Source organism: Ornithodoros turicata, chromosome 3 (assembly GCF_037126465.1).
Source record: "Ornithodoros turicata isolate Travis chromosome 3, ASM3712646v1, whole genome shotgun sequence".
Taxonomy (NCBI): Eukaryota; Metazoa; Arthropoda; class Arachnida; order Ixodida; family Argasidae; genus Ornithodoros; species Ornithodoros turicata.
In genome coordinates, this window is record NC_088203.1 from 60,032,780 (window position 1) to 60,055,402 (window position 22,623).

The 22,623-nt window shown below is 43.0% G+C and overlaps 1 protein-coding gene across 3 annotated transcripts in view; it reads right to left on the reverse strand.

The window, feature by feature from the left end:
- Window positions 1–19,400, reverse strand: part of LOC135388514 (WD and tetratricopeptide repeats protein 1-like) — a 102,974-nt gene extending 83,574 nt beyond the window's left edge. The window contains exons 1-3 of one of the 3 annotated variants that reach the window (XM_064618097.1): window positions 19,179–19,400; window positions 16,791–16,894; window positions 3,339–3,422 (exon numbers count right to left, since the gene is read on the reverse strand). In XM_064618097.1, the coding sequence (XP_064474167.1) occupies window positions 3,339–3,422; window positions 16,791–16,853 (147 nt within the window). In that variant the 5' untranslated portion in view covers window positions 16,854–16,894; window positions 19,179–19,400. Of the gene's footprint in view, window positions 1–3,338; window positions 3,423–16,790; window positions 16,895–18,608; window positions 18,763–18,784; window positions 18,969–19,178 lie in introns of those variants that run through there. The other 2 variants (XM_064618099.1, XM_064618098.1) reach the window with 2 other exon arrangements.
- Between the last annotated feature and the right edge of the window lie 3,223 nt (window positions 19,401–22,623).

A 22,623-nucleotide genomic window follows, 5' to 3' on the forward strand; every position in this document is an offset into this window, starting at 1 on the left:
GTGTAACGGACTCTGATGGAATTGCAAAGGCTGAAGATGAAGTGTCCCGGTCGACGATCCATCCGTGTATACAGCGGTACTGTTGCGGTATTGAGCCTCGATGAAGTCAAGTGGATAGGCAGTGTTACAATGTCCTACCACATAACAAGGAAAGATATCCAGTGAAGTCATACAATGTTGTACAAGTGAGGTAACTATGATTCTATCAACAAAGAACTTGATGGGTGGGTCCGTCTCAATTGATAACACGAGTGCTGCTCCACCATCACGAATTTTTAGTTTAAAAATCAGTGTGCCTCATGGGTGCAGTGCAATAAAAACATAATACATAGTAGACTGCAATTTAAAGTGTTCTGGTACTATAGGGCTCCAAAGTTAGTGCAGAGAGAAAAGACTGTATTTGCTTTTGCATCATGACATGATAGACCTACTGTGAAGAGGAGTGTAAGTGCAAGGGAGAAAGCTTCCTGCTGGCAGAGTGACAAAAATGACCTTCAAATGTGCTGTGTTTTAAGGATCATTACATTGACCTTCTTCTCAAAAATGGCAACACCATCAGCTCACCAAAGGGAACAGATATTGTCCTTGCAGAAAAGTTCGACCTTTCATAATAAAAAGGTCATTAGTCAGAATTAATTATGACAATTCCCCAGGAGGTTGCTAGTGTGGCCTACCTGACCTAGAATACATCACCACTGAGTGCAATTGAATAAAAAAAACATTTCATGGTATTTTGTAAAACTCTGTCCACAGTTATCGTAGGCACCGTCTACGCCAAATGTAGCAATACAGAACCGCATGAAATGAAAAACTAGCCCAAGTCGGCCTAAAATGAAATCAGGACCAAATTTTTTTCCCATGTATCACCGCACGCTACCAAACTGGAAGGTGAAGTTCACCAGACAACATCTGACCACAACAGTGGATCTTGGGCCACATCTTTCAGTCATCCAGATCAATGGGATAATCCCTATATCAACAGAAGGACAAGTTGCAAACGCAGCAGTAAGCTGGCTGGCGCATTTGTGTCATCATTGCTGCTATGGTTCCCCTGATCCGCGTACACCCTCGCCCAGATGGGCAGCTTCACATGTTGGCCAGTAGCAGTTCCCATACTAGACATCACAACAGTGTCTGTGGTAACAGTATTTTTCATATGACTGGTCACTTGTTTTAAGACACCTACACCTACATGGAGCAAAGGTCATGCACACCACTGCCTACCATTCCCAACGACGAGGTGGAACATTTCAACCATCAATTAACATACAGCGTTACTGGGGGTTACCACCAGCTGTACAGCTACAAGTAGGTGTTGGATACTCATAGGAGATAGTTACTGGAAAGTTTTCTATACCAGAGCCACAAAACAAATCCTCAACTTGCTGTATATCGGTTTCAGCATATATGAGTGGTCTTCAGCCAACAGCATCTAGTGAGTGCTCCTGAGGTGCCCCATTTTTCATCAGAATTGGCAGACCTACATGTAGGACTTCATTCATAAAGACAGCTTTCATAAGCCTCTACAGTATTCCTACTAGGGCACATCTAGGGTCCTGAAACGGATGTCAAGACTACATGCTGCTAAGAAACAGAGCTCTCCCTAGTTCCTTCACTGCCCACCTGCCTCCAGACCTCTGCTCCCTGAGTGACAGTAGTGTATGCCTTACGAAGTCTGTCTATTAGCATTATTCCAGCAGTGCACTGAGCGACATTCTGCAATTGTGATATGGGACACTTTATTCATCATCCCTTCAGGTGCAACAACTTCAAACAGTTTTGGGAAGGTGGGTACTGAAGCTGAGATGATGCAGAAGAAGAAGAAGAAGAAGAATGAAACACGTTATTAAAAAGAGCTGGAGCTACGAGTCACGGATGAAGATAGCGGACATCTCCATGTGATCTGTGCTACAGCTCACAAGAATCTCTACGTGCCATGCAAAAAACACATCGTCTATGAGATTCTGCTCTCTTGCAGTAGGACCTACGTAGGTCAAACGGGGAGGTGCATAAACGAGAGACTTAGAGTGAACAGCGCCAATACCTAAGGTGCTGCTATCTCTGGCAATCTAGGGTTGCTCACGCAACATTGCTGATGTGCCCATACATTCAAGCATACCATTATCAGAGGTTCTTTTGCTGGTAGAATGGAAAGAGAAATATCAGAGGCATATATTTCATTCATAAATGGGGGATGCATAAATGTGTTAGTCAGTAGTCTTAGTCACTGACGCAGACAGAGATATCATTCCTGGACTTATATAATACAATAGGTAGATAATTAGTATCCACTCCACGTGGTTGACGAAGAGGTTTCGGGGGCTACCTCTGGTTTCTCTTCTTTTAATATAAGCACACTTTGTCAACTAAACCCTGTTGTTAGTGGAGCATTTGTGTCCACCTCTCTATCTTTGTCCATGACTCATAGCTCCAATTCTTTTTAATAATGGTGGTTTACCAACAAGCCTAATTTCCTGTCTTGACCAAACATGAATGGACCATTTCTGGGCACATATATGCGCACGCCCAGCTACTTCTGGCGGCAGCCGCCATATTTGTTGACATGAAAACATGCTGTAGACTGTGATACGAGTTGGCGAAGCTTTTTCTCACAATGCCTGTAATGTGTCAACCGCCGAAACATAAAAGGCATAAATGTCGCTGTATGGTTCTTCCATTTTCCACCGTAAAAGCATCACCGAATGAAGCGGGACCTTTGCATTTGTGCCGTTGGGCGCATGAAGAAAGATGGTTCCGTGTGGATGACGACGAAAAACTCACGTGTCATGTTCTCCGTCCCCAACATCTTTCTCTTTGCCGGTATTGGCGCATGCGCTTTGAAGATTCTTGCGATGCCTGTGATGTGTTGCGTCGAACTATACGAGCGTCGCCATGATAGTTGGCATGAAAACATAGCGTGTTATGAATATGCCTTAACAAGTTTTCGTGTGGTTTTTTGGGGTGCATCATGTGTTGTGTGCTTCCACAGGAACAGGCTATACCATTCTAAACAAATGTTATCCTGCTATATCCTCAAAAAATGCCAGCTACGCCCATGTTGTGTTAATTTGTCAACATTGCTTCGTCGTCTTCTCATCATGTCGTCTCTAGCCAGCAGGAGCGACGCGTACATGGAAATGGTCAATTCTGGCGAACCAGTTGCATGATTCTCAGAATGCTATGTATGTGTGGCTGCCAATTTCAATGTAATGAATGTATCCTATTGCACAACTTACATCCACAAACGTTCATATGTCTAAATAACTGTAAATAAGACTGGACATATGAAGGCACTGTAATGTTGGGGCACTGATGGTAGAAATGCACAAGTGCTTTACCTGTAGTTCAACTTCAAGGCCAAGCCTAGCAATAAGTTCATCCGTCACTTGCAACTTCCTCTGTACATGAACGTTACACGATTCCTGCAAAGACAAAAGAAACTATTGTCAATGAAAATTCTCTATTCCAGACACTGCTTACTGTTATAGATTATTGCATCATGCATAGACGCTCCTGAGCCATAGTCGTCATAGACATAAACATAGTCCTGAGCATCTTTCTGCAAATCCTGATGATTACAGTGAAACCCGCCTATAACGATATCCACGGTCATCGCGAATTCAATCATTATATGAGGGACATCGCTGCAGGAGGGTTGACCGTGGATAGCGTCACGCTGCGGGAATAGCAAACTGCGCGCCCTCCCACGCGCGACGCAAAAGAGACGCAACGATAAAGGCTCGGGAAATTGTCTTTTATTGAAAATACGTCATTATTTTCGATTGCATTTGGCCCTCATTGCAAAGGCGAACAACGTCACGTGAAACTGCGTTGGGCGACGTATTGGGCCAGGAGCCCTCATTCCACAATGAAATTTCGGAGGACGTTGACAGCATGGAGCGCGCTTCCACATGTTGTCGTTGATGAGGCGTCTTCATCCTCATCTGACGTGCTGTCGTCATCCGCGTCACGGGATTGTATTTCCTGGACAATTGTATTTTTCGTCATCGGTTTGGTCACAAAGACGTCATTGTCAACGCGGAGGTACTCGTCCAACGACGTGTCTTCCCCCACAAAGTGTTCCTGGCCTGTTCCCACATGCGTTCAGCGTCGTCATCGTTGATGATTGTTTCGAGATTGGGCAGAACGAAACCTCCTTTCAAAAAGCAGTTTCGTATCGTGGAGCGCCACCCCTCCTACCACGCCGCGCTCAGAAACTGAACAGCCATTAACGGCGTTACTTTCAGTTCCGGGACATGGTCCTGTCCCAGCGCTCTGCTCCGGTCAATGTCGAAGATAATTATGTCGACCACACGTCGTCTGTAAAACAGCTTCATGTTGGCGAACACGCCCATGTCCATAGGTTGAAGGCCAGCAGTCGTATTCGGCGGCAGAAACTTCCACTGACGTTAGGTTCGCCTCAACATGGTGCGCCGTACAGTTATCAAGGAGCAATAGAAGTTTTCGTTGCTTTCTTCGCATTTCAGCGTCGAACTCTTCAAACCACTCCTTGAAAAGCTTGCGGGTCATCCATGCTTTGGTATTGTTGCGGTAAAGCACAGGGATCGCTGCGGCACTTGTAAAGCCACGCGGCCTCTTCGATTTCCCAATGACGAACAGCGTTCTGCGGTCGCTACCGTCCATATTTGCACAAAGGAACACTGTGAGTCGTACCTTGCTGTGTTTTCCACCTGCACAGTCTTCTCCCTTAAGTGCGTGTGTTCCTGAAGGTAGCAGCTGGTAGAACAGTCTAGTTTCATCACCGTTGTAGAGGTCTCTCTCTTCATATCTATAAAAGATGTCCCGCAGATGCTTGTCCAACCATGCCGCCTTCCCGGCACCGTCCATTGAAGCACCTTCACCAACAACATTCCTGTACGATATCCTATAGCGGTCCTTAAAGCGCTGAAGCCAACCTCCACACGGCTTGAAGTTCTCGTCTTCAAGAAGGAATGCGAAGTCCTTCGCTTTTGCCATGAGCACTGGGCCACTGACTGGGATATTGAGACTTCTCAAATCAACAAACCACTTGTAAAGTGCTTCTTCGACATTTTCATACGCACGCTCTCTAATCCATTTACGCTTTGTGCCTGCGTCGCGGGCTGCTTCTTTCCGCAGTTTCTCTGCTGTCTTCAGAATCGTTGACACCGTAGACTGCGATAGGCCGTACTTCTGCACGATGGACAACACCTTTGTTCCATGCTGATGGTCCTCGATAATCGCCAGCTTGACACTCAAGTGAATCGCTTTCCGTTTTCTTGGCTCGGACGCCATCGTTGACAACGCTGCCGATGATGCACAAACGCAGGAGCCGGGAGCAGAATGTCACAAATCGCAACTTGCTGGAGTAGAGTGACCGTGGCGACCAGATCGAAAGAGGTCACGGAGTCGCACAAAAGGGGTCCGTGTGCAAAGGGTGCTATGACATATAACTCAGGGCACAGCCCTGCGGCGTTCCATTCCCGGTTTTCCCTCTGTCCTACAATTCGCGCAAGGGCATAGCGCCCGACAGCGCACGTCATGCAAGAGCGTGCTCGTGGGCGGCCATCGTTGTACGAGTACTTGGAACGGTGATCTCTATCGTTACACGAGGGTCAATTGTCCATAGACATAATGTATTTTCTGCCGGTAAAAATAGAAACGATCGTTTTATTAGGTTTATTGTTGTGCGAATGATCGTTATGTGCGAGTTTGACTGTACTTGCATGCATCCATTTTCAGTAGTCCTCAATTCACAAAACACAGCCACTTGCAGATCCACAGAGAACTTGACTTTTTGTTTTCTTGAAAGAGACTTTCTGTGATTAATTGTCAATTCAATCCAACGCTTTTATTTTTGCCACATGAAAAGAGGTGGGGCTGAGAGTATCGCCCCTGGTGATGAAACTCCCCACTCATCAGCATTCAAATAAGGTTGCTTTTGTTGTTGCTGCACGATGCAGTTTGGCTTGCCCAACGACAGCAGAAGTATGCAGCAGCAAAGAATTTTACAATACATAACACGTTTAACATTTATTTATGTGTCATACAATATATACACTTTGTAACATAGGCAGCCTAGCCCAAAAGGCTTAGAAGCGTAGAATGTTGGGCTAGTTGGTACATGACTGAAATTGGAGTTAGTGTAAGGTGTCTCCTCTCCTCTCCACACGTGAACTCCAATTTAAGCCAAAAGGCTTGTTTACCACAGCAGTCAGTCAGCCATTACCAATATAATCCCTAATCGTTGTACACTAACCTGTGCCCATAGTCGACAAAACAAAAATGTAACAACGAAACATACAACGACATGACACAAAACAATGACATTACATTTGAAGATAACATATTACTGAGTTTTCGGGAGAAACTGTTTAGTTGGTCTATCTGCTCTTTGCCAAGAAGATAGTTCTAGTAATTCCTTAGGAATTTGATTCAATACGTGCAGAACATACAACTTCCCTTGTTGCTGCCCTAGAGAGAGTGTATTCGAGGCTCTTCATACAATGGTAGTAATGATAGTAACGAAAATCTCCAACCAAGGTACAGGACAGGGATACCCGACGTTTCGGAGCCAGTTCGTCGGTTCGCAAGAACGCTGCTGCCAACGGCCACTACAGTCACCCCTGAGGAAGGAGTCGAACTGGCTCCGAAACGTTGGGTATCCCCGTCCTATACCTTGGTTGGAGATTTTCGTTACTATCATAGTTCTCATCCAACCAGACACACTTGTATCGAATATGTTCACTTTCAAATTGTAGTAATGTGCTTCTTTGTGACCACACCACCAGCATAGCTCACCACAATATTTTTGTATTCTGAACTGTAATAATATACTTTAGTTACAGTGTGATGCAGGATATTGTTAAAGTACAGGATGCTTATTTTAGAAGAATTGCCTGATACACTGTAAACAATATTTTAGAGAATACCTGTGAGTATCTTGTCCAGCTTCAATTTCCCAGCTTGTGAGATGTTACCACACAACATTATTCCATACCGTAAAACACATTTGCCTAGTGCTGTGTATACCATTTTTTAAACGTACAGTAGTGTACATTCCCTCATTCTATACAGGTATACCGAGACCACACTAAGCTTCTTCGAAACAAAGAACCTGAGGGGTCCAAGTGCAAAATTTGTCAAAATAGATGCCTATAATCGTGTTCAACTTAAGAAGGAAAATAAATCTAGTCCGTCAGCTCTCAAAATATTACTGCGCCGCAGATAGGATGGCTGGACACAGAGAGGTCATACTGCCCTCCTGCGCCAGATAATGTAATCCATCATACTCACTCTGCTTTCATATTGGCTCTTAAGACTGGCCGCATGACACTATGTTGCAACAGAAAGTGGGCTCCCCAACTGATGGCACATGGTGGCGCTGCAGTATTCCTCCTGGCGCTCTATTGCGACTCCTTATCACCAACAGTGTATGTAGTTGACAGACTAGATTTCTTTTCCTTCTTAAGTTGAACATGACTGTAGGTATTTAATACTTGCAGAAAGTTCCAACGCAGTACAGTGACACTCCGTACAGAAATCATCGTGCATGTATATTTGTCCCCCATAATGTAAAAGCCCGAGTCTGACCACACAGAGGGACGACACACAACACACGACTCAACCCAGCAGATTCTACTAATCACAAGACAACCATGTACATATAGTGACACAGCATGGAAAAAGAGGGAAAGGAAAGGTAGCAAGAAGGTCACAAACTCAGAACAAAGTCAACCGAGAGCAAGGGCGTCGGTAAGCCATCGGTAACCCTTGCTCTCAGTTGACCTTGTTCTGAGTTTGTGACCTTCTAGCTACCTTTCCTTTCCCTCTTTTTCCAATGCTGTGTCACTATATGTACATGGTTGTCTTGTGATTAGTAGAATTTACTGGTTTGAGTCGTGTGTTGTGTGACGTCCCTCTGTGTGCCCAGACTCAGGCTCTTACATTATGGAGTTCATCCACCAGCTGGGTGATCCCATCTCAACTCAGGCAGGGTGGTCCAGACACCATCACCGATTTCCCTTAAAAAAATATATGTTGTACCACAACACGCATACACACAGGAGCAACAAATATTTTGGCTCTATGTGTTGTGGTCCAACCGAAAAAAATTCCCAAAGAAATTGACTCGGCGACGGAGCTTTCTGACGGAACGACTTGGGTAATTTATTCCTCGCCATCAGACTGTCCCAAACTATAGATTTTTTTTTTGCACAATATGTCAGGTACAACAACTTTCAGCGTGCACAAACAGCACCGGCCAATTCTATTTTGATCATTAATTAAAAATCGCCAAAGTTGCAACAAAATTCCCATTTTGCTCATATTTGTCTTTACGTTGTACTCCTGCTATATACGCCATCGAGATATATGAGGTACCGCTGTGTAGGTCGAAGCGTGCTCTTTAAATTGATGTCAAATTTACATGTCTGTCCCTTGCCCACTTTCGTCAAGGTGGTGTACAGTACAGCTATGCTTTCAAATATTGGGTTTTTTGGACACTCGTTTCTCAAAAAACCCACTTCTGATTTCCTTGATATTTTGTAGTTATATAGCCCAGGCTATGACCTACATGTGTTCGCAAAATGGAAGGTTCCCTCTGAGCACAACTCGGGATAGCCCGCAACAAATGTGGAGTGCGGAGCACACGATGCACACCGCGACCGGGAGAACCACGCCAGAGATTATTGGCGTCTGCTACTGCCGACGTCTCCGGCTTTGAATGATAGAGCTCAGGATGCAGACCTACCGCAAATCCCATTCTCGCAATATATTTTGAGTCTTCCTGACTCGTTTTTCCCACAGTCGAATCCCAATGCCGTTCACGTAAAGTTCAGCGACGTTCTGGGTCGGTGGCTTGTGTTTCCGACATGAATTCCAAGTACAGTATGGATTGCGTGTACTGTGCTGACTGTGCGATGCTATGGTAGCCATCTCAAGCCAAAAAAAATCTAAAGAACTAGGCTTTTCTATGAGAGATGAAAGTCACTGAAAATGTTAGCCAGCTGTAGGACTCGAAGTTACACCTTCTGGATTGCCGGTCCAGGGCTCTACCAATTGAGCTAAGCTAATACGCCTTCTCGGTGACTTCCAGGGTGCGTCATCTGAAGGGACAAACCGGCCACTCTCTCTCACTCATCCTCCTTTCACTCTTACATTTTTGCTCACTCATACACACATTCATACGACGGGATTGACGCAGGCGGCAACTGTTGAACATGAAAGAACTGAAAATTCAATTTCTCACAAATTAAATTTGAATTATATAAAAGTGCTCAGAAGTATTGGCAAAACCTCCCCTGAGAAAAATAGCATTGACCCCATATGTTCTGATAAGTACATTTTTTAATGTGATTTTTATCATGTTAGGTGAAACACCCTGTAGAATCAATCCCCTCCTTGGTGAACTCGACACTGACAACCAAGCATACATTATGGAGTTGAGAACGAGGGTGGAATGACAAAATGATGTTCAAATCGGTATAGACTCCATGACGAGTAGAGAAAAAGTCACAAAGTGTGCCAAATACAACAAAATAGTGCTTCAATAAAATACACTTGGTGCACCAATGTACTGTCATAGTGAAACACAGTGCTGCAGCATAGTGATGCAAATTATAATTTTTCCATGTTTTCTTTTTGTCATTAACAAATAACAATCGTGAATTTTGCAAAAATGAGGTCCTCATGCAAAATTACTGCTTTTACAGTAGACACAAAAACATTTGGATGTTCATACATATACAGGGTGTTTATTTTTATCCTTTACAGAATTTTTATAAAAAACCTATGAGAACAGCAAGGATGCCGTTTTTGCAGTTCAGTTATACGACCAGGCGGACATCCTCTGGAAGAGAGTATGTAGCTACAAGGTGACTAATTACCTAAAACCCATTAATTAGCTATTTAATTAGGGAATTTTGGGCAAAAGCGAGATTGCTGAATGTGAGGCAATCCTCATTGGAAGCCATTCGATCTTTTAAAAATCCAGAAAAGAGTGTGTGCCATGAAACATCTATCTCTGAATTTCGGAATGCAAATAAGCCAAAACCAAAAAAGCGTGCCTCAAGAGCACATCATCTACACCGACGAAGGCTGATCTGGGTCAGAAAGCGGTTTATCTGGCCAGCAGATCAATCATCTCCATCACTCCAAATCACGTGGCCCTCTGATGTGAAATGAGCACTGTGCTCCCTGCGTTCCCAGTTTCGGCTCATTTGCATATCAAAATTCGAGGATGGATATTTTAACGCATGTGCATGTTTTAGGATTTGTTAGACGTGGAATGGCTTTCAACGAGGATACTCTTTCATTCTGCTATCTCGCTTCTGCCCCAAATCACCTAATTAAAGGGTTAATTAATGAATTTTAGGTAATTAGTGTATTTGGATACTTTCCTCGAGAGGATGTCCGCCTGGCCATACAACTCAATTGCAAAAATTACATCTGTGCTGCTCTTATAGCTTTTTTATAAAAATTCTGTAAAGGATAAAAATAGACACCCAGTATACATAGTCAAGCCCATTTCGAAAGATACTGACGGAACGTGAAATCTGATCAGTGTATCAGAGGATTGACAAGTAGAACGGTACAAGTAGAACGCCACTGAACACGCACGTTTGTTGAGAGCACCAAAAAGGTCTATCTAGCTGTAGACTGGCAACAACCTTGTGTTGAAAGCTTTTCCGAGGACAACGTAACTACCGATACCATGCGATGCTCCACACATCTTAAGGTCGACGACTTCATCCATTGCTTGTCATCCAGTGCCATAATGATCATTGTTCTGTGTTGTCCATTAGAACGCACTTCATCCATGGGTAATTCATCAACATGTGTTTGAATGGAGACGCGCAACAGTCTGCCAATTCACACTTTGGAAGGCACTGTACTCTGCAACGAGGTTTTGCACCGGTACAAAATCCGTCAAGCACATGGAACTTAAAGTCGAGCGATGTGTCTTTCCTCATCAAAATGCTTCCCAGAGCAGCAGATCTCATCATAGCACACAGTAACTCAGAAACAACTTGAGGGCAAGAGAGCAATGAGGAGAGGGAGCAGCCTCCTCTACTTGGCTACTATGCCTCTTGAAAGTGCTTCCTTTGTTTCCCCCCCCTCCCCCAATTTTCGCGTGTTTTACCGGCTGCCTAGAGAATTCTGGTTGTTATATTGGATCTGGATCAAACGCTTTCACAATGACCGTTGCATCAAAGCATTGTTTACATGTACTTCAATCAGTGAGCTGGCAGGAACCACAAATTCAATCATAATGTCAGCTATCATTAGATATCGAAGATTGTAATAAATTAGCTAGACTGTACCCCCTCTGCAAAAGCAAAAAGAAACCTATACATGAAAGGCAACAAATGCAACAATATTTAAATTAGGGCAATTGTCTTCTGCAGTTGTTTCTGTAAAGCTATCGAAAGATCTTGGGCAATAGGTTGGCTAGGAGGCAGAGTATTGCTTGTACTGTACCATATGCAGTAAGAAAAGTTGCAACATTCCAATGCTCGAGGTGTCTGCTGGTGTGCATGCATTAAGGCGCAGACCTGCAAAACTGCAGAAGTTAACGTCATTTTCTGCTGTTTTCCATCTATAACATGTAAGCAGCATAACATCATACGTAGACCTCAGAAATTTAGGCACAAGAAAAGTTGATTTTAGGCACCTCTAATAGGTGGCAAAAATTTTGATTTAGGCACTAAAAATGGTGTTATAGGCACTACAAACAAATGACTTTGTTGTGCATCAGCTTGGCCCAGCGGAAATTACAGAAGGCAGAATGAGTTGGATTCACAAAGAAAGACAAAGTAAAAGGAGTTCCATTGTTTTACCTGGAATGGTACATGAATTGCAGAATTATCTCTTCACACTCACAGCCTTGTTAACAGCAGTAGTAGAAACAGTTCAAATCACCCGTTACCTCACATGTTTCTTGCAACTTACTTGGCCCCAACAGACAGAAGAACTTACATTCAAATTGACGGAAGGGAAAAATACTTCATTTCAGTTTACTGACCGTGGGAAGACTTGAAATAAAAGTCAGGAGTTGGCTGCTCGAAACTCTGCAACGTCACTGCTCAGCAAAGTGATGAATCGCATCTTATGCAAGGTTATGGTAGCCATAGCACACTAGCACCATTTCTAAATTTGTAGGCATGAAGCTTCACCTTTGGTTGCTGGGTATGAGCCTGTATGCACAAAAACTATGCTCAACATAAAGTGGCGCGAACTTGCACTTGGGAATGTCAGACGGGAGAACGCCATCTAGTGTCGCAATCCTGGTGACGAGATCATACAGCACACCAATACTTCCAAGGACTTCCAAGGCAGGGTTGCCTCTAGAATGTGGTGGAGCTTCTTTGCTATTTTATCAGTTACTGGGCCATCCGGCACATTCTGTATTCACCCTCGGATGTCAGCAACAATGCTGACAGCGCCACAGAGGGTATGACATGAAGCTTCCAGACATGTGATGCTGTCAGCGGCAAAGACGTTGTTCGCTGAAACATACGCCGGTTCTCCAGGAAGCGTAGTCTACAGCAAAACTTCTTGAGCATATCTCACGCTTTGGGCTTCCACATTTGGGTATTCATGGAATCCATTGCATAGTCCCTCAAGGTGGGTGTGGGAATATTCCAGGGCCTTTAGCCACGTACCCCATCGAATCAAAACAGGTTGGGGAGGAAGAAAGACGTCAGGTTGTTTGTCTTTGAAGGCCTTGACTCTTGCAGGAGCGTCGAAGAATACTTTTTTTAACAGGGGATATGAACTTGTTAACTACAGGGAAACTGTTCCTCACTGCTTCCACAATTCGATGCAGAGCAGGCACAAGACATGTGACATGCATCACATCTTTGGATGTAAAATCCTCAACACTGTGGCAGCGCGGTGCATGTATGCCGCAGCGTCTGTCTAAAGTAGTAGTACCTTCTGTAATCAACTCCAGACCAGTGTTTCTCAACCGGTGTTCCACAGAGCCTACGTTTCTACGAGCCTCGTCCTGAGGTTCCACAAACAGAATAATGTTCAGCACCAGTGAGTGTAACTTGCCCGCCTACCAAAGCTCGCTCTCAGACAGCCTCAGACCATGGTCGACATTTGCACTCGTTGGACTCGTTGTCATTGGGACTCACATCTGGACAGCAGGACTAGGTTGCTGAGGCTGACGGTCATTGCGAAGAGTAGAGCCAGCAGCTGCGGTTGTCATCGGTTGGCTCAACCCAACAATTTCTTCGCATCCATGTTTCCGGCGAAAGCATTACAAGCATTTGGAAAGTCAGAGCTACTTTGAAGAAACTTTGGAGCTACTCTACTGCCTACATGGACTTAGGATTTACAATTATCAGTGGCATCCTGCGACGTGTTATCTGTGGGGGGAGTATTGTGAGACGGTTGAACGAATCTGGCAAACTTCAAGCGACAATTTGCAACAAACAAAATAAAAAATTAACAGAACAAAAATTAGCCATCTGCATGACATCTACTTTGTGTCACCCACTTCTACACATTTACCCCAGTGTAGCATGATCACTAGTTGCCTCAAACAACATAAGTCTAGAACCACTGCTCCAGACGGGTAAAGAACGTTTAGAAACGTGTCCAAAAAGTATGCCACTGAGTCACTGTTCATATTTTTGAGTGGCTCGCTAGCAATCGGGAACAGAATGCTTCATTCGTTTAAGTCCAGTTTTCCGATCACTATGTTAGCAATGTATTGGCCATTAGCATCGGTAGTCTCATCCGCAGAGGCCCATAAGCTGTGTTCTCAGATCGGATGTTGCACAGCACCTGTTCGTACGTAGATCAAGTAATTTTTGCAAAGTGTCGGCTCACATGGAATTTTCATGTTGCTGTACTTCTCCGAAAGTCCTTAAATGTAACTGCCCGGTAGGCACAAACACAGAAAGAGGCATTTATCAGTGATGGCTAATAACTACTTCTACAGTAGTTTAACTATAACTACTAACTACTTCACGATGGAGTAGTTTAACTAGTAGTTCAACTACTTTTCAGGGGAGGTAGTTGAAACTACTGCAATGTATTTTAACTACATCTATAACTATTTAACGTTGTCTGTCAACACCAATCCCATTCTATAGTGTTCTCGGACACCTAAATATGAGACACAAGGAGTGATCAAAGTGAAGATTTAGTACACATGCACGGCACAATTGCTCTGCACTTCCGTTCTCATCAAACAAGTAGCCCAACGTAAAAGACGGAAGCACAATCATCCCGTAAAGCTTGCGGCAAAATCGGAAGTAGTTGGCGCCTGCAGTAACCTAACTACTGCAGTTAACCATTCGAAATAGTAGTTTAACTAGTAGTTGCACACTACATTTCTGCAAGTACATAGTTGATACCTACTTTTTAACTACAATAAGGTAGTTTAACTAGTAGTTTAACTACATGTAGTTAACTACTGCCATCACTGGCATTTATATGCATAATAAAATCAATGCTGTTAGGTTCCTAAACACCCAATCATTACAGATGTCTTAGTCTTCTTTTGTGTCAGCCCTTTCTCTATGTCCTTGCACTGAAGGTCTTATTGATTTTAGATGTGAGTTACCAACCCTAAGTTTTAAGCCTTTTTCACCCAATTCATGCTGCTGTACTGAAAGACTACAGGATGAAAAGACATTTGCCTAGAAATAGACGGGTGGTTGGGTTTAACACCCGTGATGCACGGGCAGAAAAGACGACAATGGCGTATAATGTTAGTCGGGACCCGTCGGTCAGTCAGGTACACATTTCATAGACGAATGAGGTGTGGTGATAGTTTGATAGCAAAAAATCTCACTTTCATTGGAAGCAGATGGAAGTGCTGAATAACAATTCCTTTAACCCTGAAAAACTTAGTGATTACAGTCTGATGTGTGTAAATCAGGCATGAATCTGCTCATGCATCTGGCAGAAAAACACCAACAAGAAAGCGAAAAAATCCATGCTATGCAGGCTAGAAACGAACATTTCTTACGAATGCACACATAGTTTTTTCTAAATATTTCACTTCACTACTCTTCAACGATGGCTGTGGAATAGGTGAAAAACCCGAGAATATGTGGATATGCATGTCAAGTCACATTAGAGAGCCAAAATAATCCTCTTCAGGAGCTCCTTACGAATGGCAGCAAAACATTATCTAATGTTGTGCTGCCATTCCAGAAGCTGCAGGTCAGCTTCTGAAAGCAGAAAGGGTAACCACTCCAAGTACTCACTCCCTTTCCTCCAGCTAAAATGCCAGAAGCCAGCAGTGCTAGAAATTCAGTACTTGCCTCATACGCACACGTAATAGTTAAAGGGGCACTAAACCGATATATACTGCAATGATGTATCAGTAGGAATATGTTCTCTGAAACATATTTTCTTAAATTATGGAGGTCAACGACATAGTAGCGCAGTAATTACAGAACGTGTTACGCACTGTTTCTTGAACTTGCTCCACCCTTCAGGTTCTCAAAACAATAGGAGCGACGTCATTTTCACGTTTAGTGTGGGCCACCAGTTACCTATGTTGCTATGTTGCTGCATTTTTGAATAAGTGTTTTGTTTTTTTGTTTTTTTTTCAGAGCCACTACACTACATTCACGAGGAATATCCTTCCGCAACGTATTATTTGTACATCTTTTTGGACATCATTTGGACGTCTTCACTAATAGAAATGAGATTTCTTTATAAGCTGCCCTTATTCGTTGAGGTGAAACCTCTCCGCAGCCACGGAGCTGCGACAATGCGATAGCTAACAGGTTCGGCAGGTTCTCCCCCGCGGCTGACCTTGTGGGAGTCCAAGATTGGTTGAAGATACGAAACGTCATTCGGGGATGAGTCTGCCCCGTTTGCTGTAGCCGAGTTACGTTTGCTGACGCATTAGACAAAGGGGAGAGTTGCACTCTTTCATCTGCTCTTTAAATAGTTGAAGCGCTTGAGCCGCACAAAGTCTTCCACATATTTAGGCAGAGTAAAACCCCTGCTTTCACTCTGTGTAGTTTTTTAGACAAAGTACGACCATCAGTTTAGTGCCCCTTTAAGGAAACAGGTTCAGTCATGTTTAGTTCCATTTGCCAGTGCTCGCACAAGTCTGCTAACTTTATGCTGCTGCTGCTTGTTTTGCCTCGAGTTGTTCTGCCAGGAGAGCAGGACATGTATCACTAGTAAATTCATGTTTAAAACAATGCATAATTGTTTGTTGTTTATTCTGTGTTAGCGCTGCAAAGTGACTGTGGCTATCAGCAGCGTACGGATGTGGACAGATGGAGAGAGGACAGCAGAAAGGAGTGGCGGACAGCGCGGTTAGTATGCATCCTGGGGCAACTTCAGGGGGAACTGTGCCAACATTCACCTGGAAAGCCTTCAGCTCAGGAAAAACTTTAGACAGCACAGCCAATGGTAGAATTTGAACCCACCACCTTCCAGTCTTCTCTCAGTTTCTGTTACATAAGTATAGCACTGGGATTTACGCAGGAAATCCCAAAGAAACTGATGTAGTGTCAGATGTAGGTCATGTTTTTCCAGTGTGGGACACTGGCTACCTTGTGTTTGAAGGCATACCAGTACCTATTTGTGTCAACTTTGTCAATTTCACGCATTAATTGAAATGATGTGCAACAGTGCCCTTGCAAATCAAATCTTCGTCAAAAAATCAATATGAAATTTAAGGTTAGTGGCAGCACCATAATATAGGCATTTCTGATGTTGAAAGATGAAAGTCAATGAAAAGGTTAGCCAGCTGTAGGACTCGAACCCACATCTTCTGGATTGCCTTTCATGTTCATTTCTGATGTGTGTACTTGTGCACATACCTCACTCTGTCTTCTGCTAAGAAGCCTTATGAGGTTATTTTCCTTCATCTGGTGTAGGGGCATCGCCTCTTCTGACTCAGTCAAATCACCATACCCTGCTTTTTCTGAAAGTTCCACAAAAACGTTTATGTGAAATGCAACATTAGCATACAATGTGCTAACATAACAGCAATTGAACACTTCTAAGCAAAGTATTGCACGGCAGATAAACCAAGATAAACAAACATTCAGTACCATGAAGGAATTTTGTACTGACAACCTTGGTCATGTACTGAAGTTGCACATGATCGGTAGCAATAAGGGCGTTGAGCAGCTTCAAGATGGCCCAATGATGAAATACTACATGCTTTAGTAGAAATTGATTCCATACAGATTCAAAAAACCAGCAGGAGTTTTGAAGAACAGCAGCATCTAAGCATGTTTGAAGAAATGGCACATCGTCGCACCAGTTCAAAGATATTATTTGGAAGCTAGTGCCAGACATCAACAACACTGACAGTAGTTTAGCTACAACTAGATCACAAAACTATAGCAAACAAATCAAGCGACATTACTACAGAATATTCTAGTGGAAGGAAAAGCAAAAAAAAACTGCTCCCAGGGCAGAAGTTCCACCATGTCATGTGTCATGTTGAGCATTCACACGGTGCCTGGATATCAGGAGTGGCGCACACTGCTTACGACAGTCACTTTGTCTTTTGTTAACTATGGAATGTCTTGTGACTACGCCGCAGGATATTCTCACTGTTAGCAACGCAAGAAAATTTATGATGCTGAACACTTGTTGCCACAGGTAGACAAAATGTTTGTTACACCTTTCGCTGCAGTATTCTAAGGAATGCCGTTCATGTAAATGCATGAACAGGGGCTACTTTTGACAAGAACAGGAGATGACAGAGCACAGCATGACACAGACCTGTGTAGTAACTAATTACAATTGTAACTCAGTGACTGCAATTAACTGCATTCTCAATAAATATTGACTTCCAGGATAACTTTCATTATTTCATAACTGTAGATGATGATAATTTGTGGCTGTACGTCACAACTACAACAACGAGTGACGCCAGAATGGTCGGTCCGTGGATTAATTGTGCCCAACGAAGGGTTCTTTAATTGGAACAAAATCTCGGCTCGTGCCTGCCCTATCGCTGCTGCAATTGATTTCAGTTATAACAAATGATTAAGTACTGATGCATCATAAGAATGGCGGTCTAATAACTGCTGGAATCAGGGAAGCTCTCATTGTGGAGTGATGGCAGTTCATCCCGGGGGAGGGAAGGGGGAGGCATTTTGTAGGGACAACACTTGTATCTGCTAGCGTTTGGGGAATTCTCGACCTATCTGGGAGGTACTTAGGTGGGTGCAGGGAGAACTTTGGGAGGATTACTGGGTGTGAGGGTGTGATGGGGAAATCCCTGACTGGAGCAGGTCTGTCTGAAGCACACAACTGTGCTTGCTGATAAAGAGAGAGGCAGCTCATTATCCAAAAGAGGCATTGACCATTGGTGTATCTAAGGCAAAATTGCACAGCCTGATTAACATTGTGAATTATACATTTTATCATGCAATATATTTTCTTATCACTTTTGTTTGTTGCCTTTAGCTTGAGATCTGTTGTTGTGGCTAAGTATGTGCTTGACAGGTACCATAATATTTTACTCGTGTGGTAACAATTCTGGTAGATGCGGCAGTAATTATACATCTCTCAGGACTTATAAACCTGTCCTTGTCGAACCTATATAGTATCCTGCTGATTAACGCCCAATAATAACATGTAGTCAGATAACCCACTACAGTCCATTCGTCAAAACGTACCTTTTGGCACTAAACGCCCGAATTTGCTTGCAGTCAGTTTAAACGATTACCAAACGAAAGTATAAAATGCCGTCATAAAGCACGTAGAGGGAACTGCGAAGCTGCGAAGAAGCTGTGCAGGTGCGCATATTCGGTCACCACAAGCGTGCATATCAACAGCAGTCCAGTTACTCAACTCTTGCAAAATATGGGTCAACGAATTGTTGTTGCCCCAGTATCTGAATCCCTCTTTAGGGTCACTGGCGACGTATCAGCTCCCTTCAGACTGCGTGCAATATTTCTGCTGATTTATACGATCCTGTGTAGGTTGTTGCTATTTAGACACTCATGGGCCTTTGAGAACTGTTCTGTTACTCTAAAGCTCACTGGAAAAACACAAACTGGTTCAGTTTACACCAAGGCCGCATAGAACATCGTTTGTGAAGATACATCTTACACTACCCTGCCTGCGTATGGCTAACCGCTTGCGATGGTTAGGCGGTTAGGTTGATCAAAGCAGCTGCTACAAGAAACATGCTAGTAAAATACTGTGACATAAATCATGATGACAAAAAGAAAAGCAGAGCTTACAGATCGTCGTAGCATCGCTTCCCCATCCCCCAGCAATCAGCTGACGGAGGGCGAAGAGGGTGGTGCTCTGGTATTTCCAAATGTGGGAGAATCGCTGCCTTAAAACATGTAGCAAAGAGGTCCTCAAAGAAAACTTACACAGTGTATAAACCGAAAAAGAGCACACCAAAACGTACGAAGCGCGACCAAACGACCAAACTCGGTCAGCTTTCTGTTGTCATATTTTACAGTTCTTACTGGCGCTAGTGTCGCGTTTCAAAAGATTAGTTTCGGTTTCGCTATAGTTTTCTAGTGCCACAACACCGGTGCCTCTGATTTTTTCATTTCATTTTTATTAACCCGAAAGCGCCCTGGAGGCATCATATAAGGGAGGGGGTATGAAAATAAGAAAAACTTTTTTCCACTGGCACACATAATACAATACAAATAAGAACCGGCGTTTCACGAAATTCTAACATGACCAGCCATGAATTCTTGGCCAGCTACAAGGAAAAAAAAAAAACCTGAAGATGGGGAGGGACAAATGGAGGCAGGTTTTGTCATGTATGAGCACTTTTTTCGCGCGATCCAGGGCGTTTTGTTCTGATGACGGATGATGACGGTTCTGATGACGTTGCAACGTTCAACAATTGGGTGATTCCTATCAGTTAGACGAGTGTGGGGCAGCAATTTCCCCAGAAATCGACCTCGGGGGTGGGGACGCTTATTGAGGCACCCCCGAGAACACTTGTGGTCCTCAGGATGTCCTCAAAGTGTCATCGCATCCTCGTCCGTGATGGGATGAACGGAGGAGGTCCACTGACTGTCATCATAGGAGTTTCCAATGATTGTCATTTACGTACATCCTGCGGTCGTCAACCGGAGGTAAAGCACAGGAGAATAAAATTATTTCAATACTGCGTTGTGCATTTTTTAAATACCTGCTTACGGTGATCAAGTTCCAGGTTTATTTCTCATTCCCAAATGCAACCAAAGAAGGAGCGCTTATGCGCAAATTGCAAAACAATTACAAATATAAAATATAAACAGATATAGGGGTGCAAATTGTCTGATTTGAAAGGAATCCGTCCATGTGTTAGGTTTGACGTGCAGTAAAATATAGTTTGCCAGGCCCTTCATTGCGGTCTTGTTGTATGAACGTCCGCGAAAGGTCTCTGGCGGGACGTTGCGTGGATCATTTTATTTCCGAAGAGAGAAAAACTGATAGTGTTTCACTGCCCAAGCTTCACTTTCGATGCATGCCTCAAACCAAAGCAGTAAGAAACACGGCCGTTACCTTGATAACGATTTCATACTCCAAGAAATTCCTCACTTCATTGTTGGTTATGTGCGAAATCAAATCAAACTTAGATACCTCACCCTTCATTTTGGCTGGGATGCGAAGAGGACTCATGAATTTGCAGAAGCTCGGAAGACAAGCAATAAGTTGTATCTGTTCTGTTTTCGAGAGGAAATGCTGCTGCAGCATGTGCCTTTCTAAGTGGGCTATCTGGTCCTACTGGCCTAGGGACCTCTTATATATCTCTCTTTTTGCTTTTTAAACTGTAACACTCATTATTCGCGATGGGAAATACGCTGAATGAATAAAGATGAGAAACCACAAATAAGAAGCTGGTGAGTGAGGTTGAAAATATATTTAAAAAGAACACACACACTGACTAGGTGCTGCAAATGCGCGCTCACTTCTCAAAATAAATAATTCACTTCTCTCTCACTCATCCCCCTCTCACTCTTACATTTTTCTCACTCATACACACAATCATACGACGGGATCGACGCAATCGGCAACTATTGAACCTGAGAGAACTGATGTTCTGAGGCTGAAACAACATAGAAAGAACAGACACATACAAAGCCTCAAATTGCCTAAGAAATTTACGATGAAAGATGGAAGTCACAGAAAAGGTTAGCCAGCTGTAGGACTCGAACCCACATCTTCTGGATTTCTGGTCCAGGGCAGTAGTAATAGGGCGGTCAGAAACAACATGGGGTCCAAACTACGGCACCCCTGCCCTGAGCCCTGCGCGTATTTTTCCCCGCGCGGTGCGTGTGCGGAGGGTTGTCCGCGCGCTTATCGGCGGGGGAGGGCTGCGCGTGCGCTCATCGTAGCGTATTTTTCAGCCTGGGCAGGCCTCTTTGGCCATACGTGGGCCGACTTCACATATTTTTTCCGATACAACAGGTGTGCAGTAGGCTGTTTACATGCAAAGGATAGCCATACACAAAAGTACAAGTGAAAATATATTTATTAAAGTCATTAGTGTCAGAAATTATGTTATGACTCTGCATGAATGGGAAAAACTTAGCCAAAAAATCTGAAGCAGAAGGAACACAATACACGTAACAAAGAATATACTTATTACAGGCATGATACAATAGCATTGAATAGGTATCACAAATCAAACACAATATTTTTTATTAACTATAATCACACAAGTTTTCAATGAATCAGAACGGACACCACATTTAATCGAAGAAGATGTTCTTAATCATTACGATTACAATCAAAATTACAAGTTTTATTATAAGAAGTCTGAGATGTGAGAACCTGATAGATGTAAGTAATTTGGAGCACGATATGGAAGCTAACTTTAATATTTCAACGTGACACAAATTTAATTTCTTAAGAAGTGAATAGCGCAGACATAAGGAAATAATTCGAATCAACACATAGCATTAATATAGAACCAATCATCCAACATGTAGGGAAATAATAGCTACACCATATCAAAACGAGAAGCAGTCACAACATTTAATCAAAGAAGATATTCTTAAGGATAAACAAAAGTACAAGTGAAAATATATTTATTAATGTCACTAGTGTCAGAAATTATGTTATAACTATGTGTGAAGGAGAAAAACACAGCCAAAAATCTGATACAATAGCATTGAACAGGTATCACAAATCAAACGCAATATTTTTTATTAGTGGAAGTTTTCAATGAATCAGAAGTGATAACACATTTAATCAAAGAAGATATTCTTAATGAATACGATTACAATCAAAATTACAAGTTTTATTATAAAACCCTGAGACGTGAGAACCTGATAGATCTAAGTAAGTAAGCAATCCCCATTTTTTTCTTTCAATCATCATCATCATCATCGAGCACATTATGGAAGCTAAGTTTAATATTCCAATATGACACAAATTTAATTAATCAATTTCTGTTGTAGTGAATAGCGCAGACATAAGGCAATAATTCGAATCAACACATAGCATTAATATAGAACCAATCATCCAACATGTAGGGAAATAATAGCTACACCATATCAAAACGAGAAACGATCACCACATTTAATCAAAGAAGATATTTTTAATCAATATGATTATAAACAAGATTATAAGTTCCTATACGTGAGAACCATCAGTGCAATAGCGGGAAGTTCTGATAGTTGTATGTAATTAATTGTGAACAGCACAGACACTGGAAGACCATGGGAC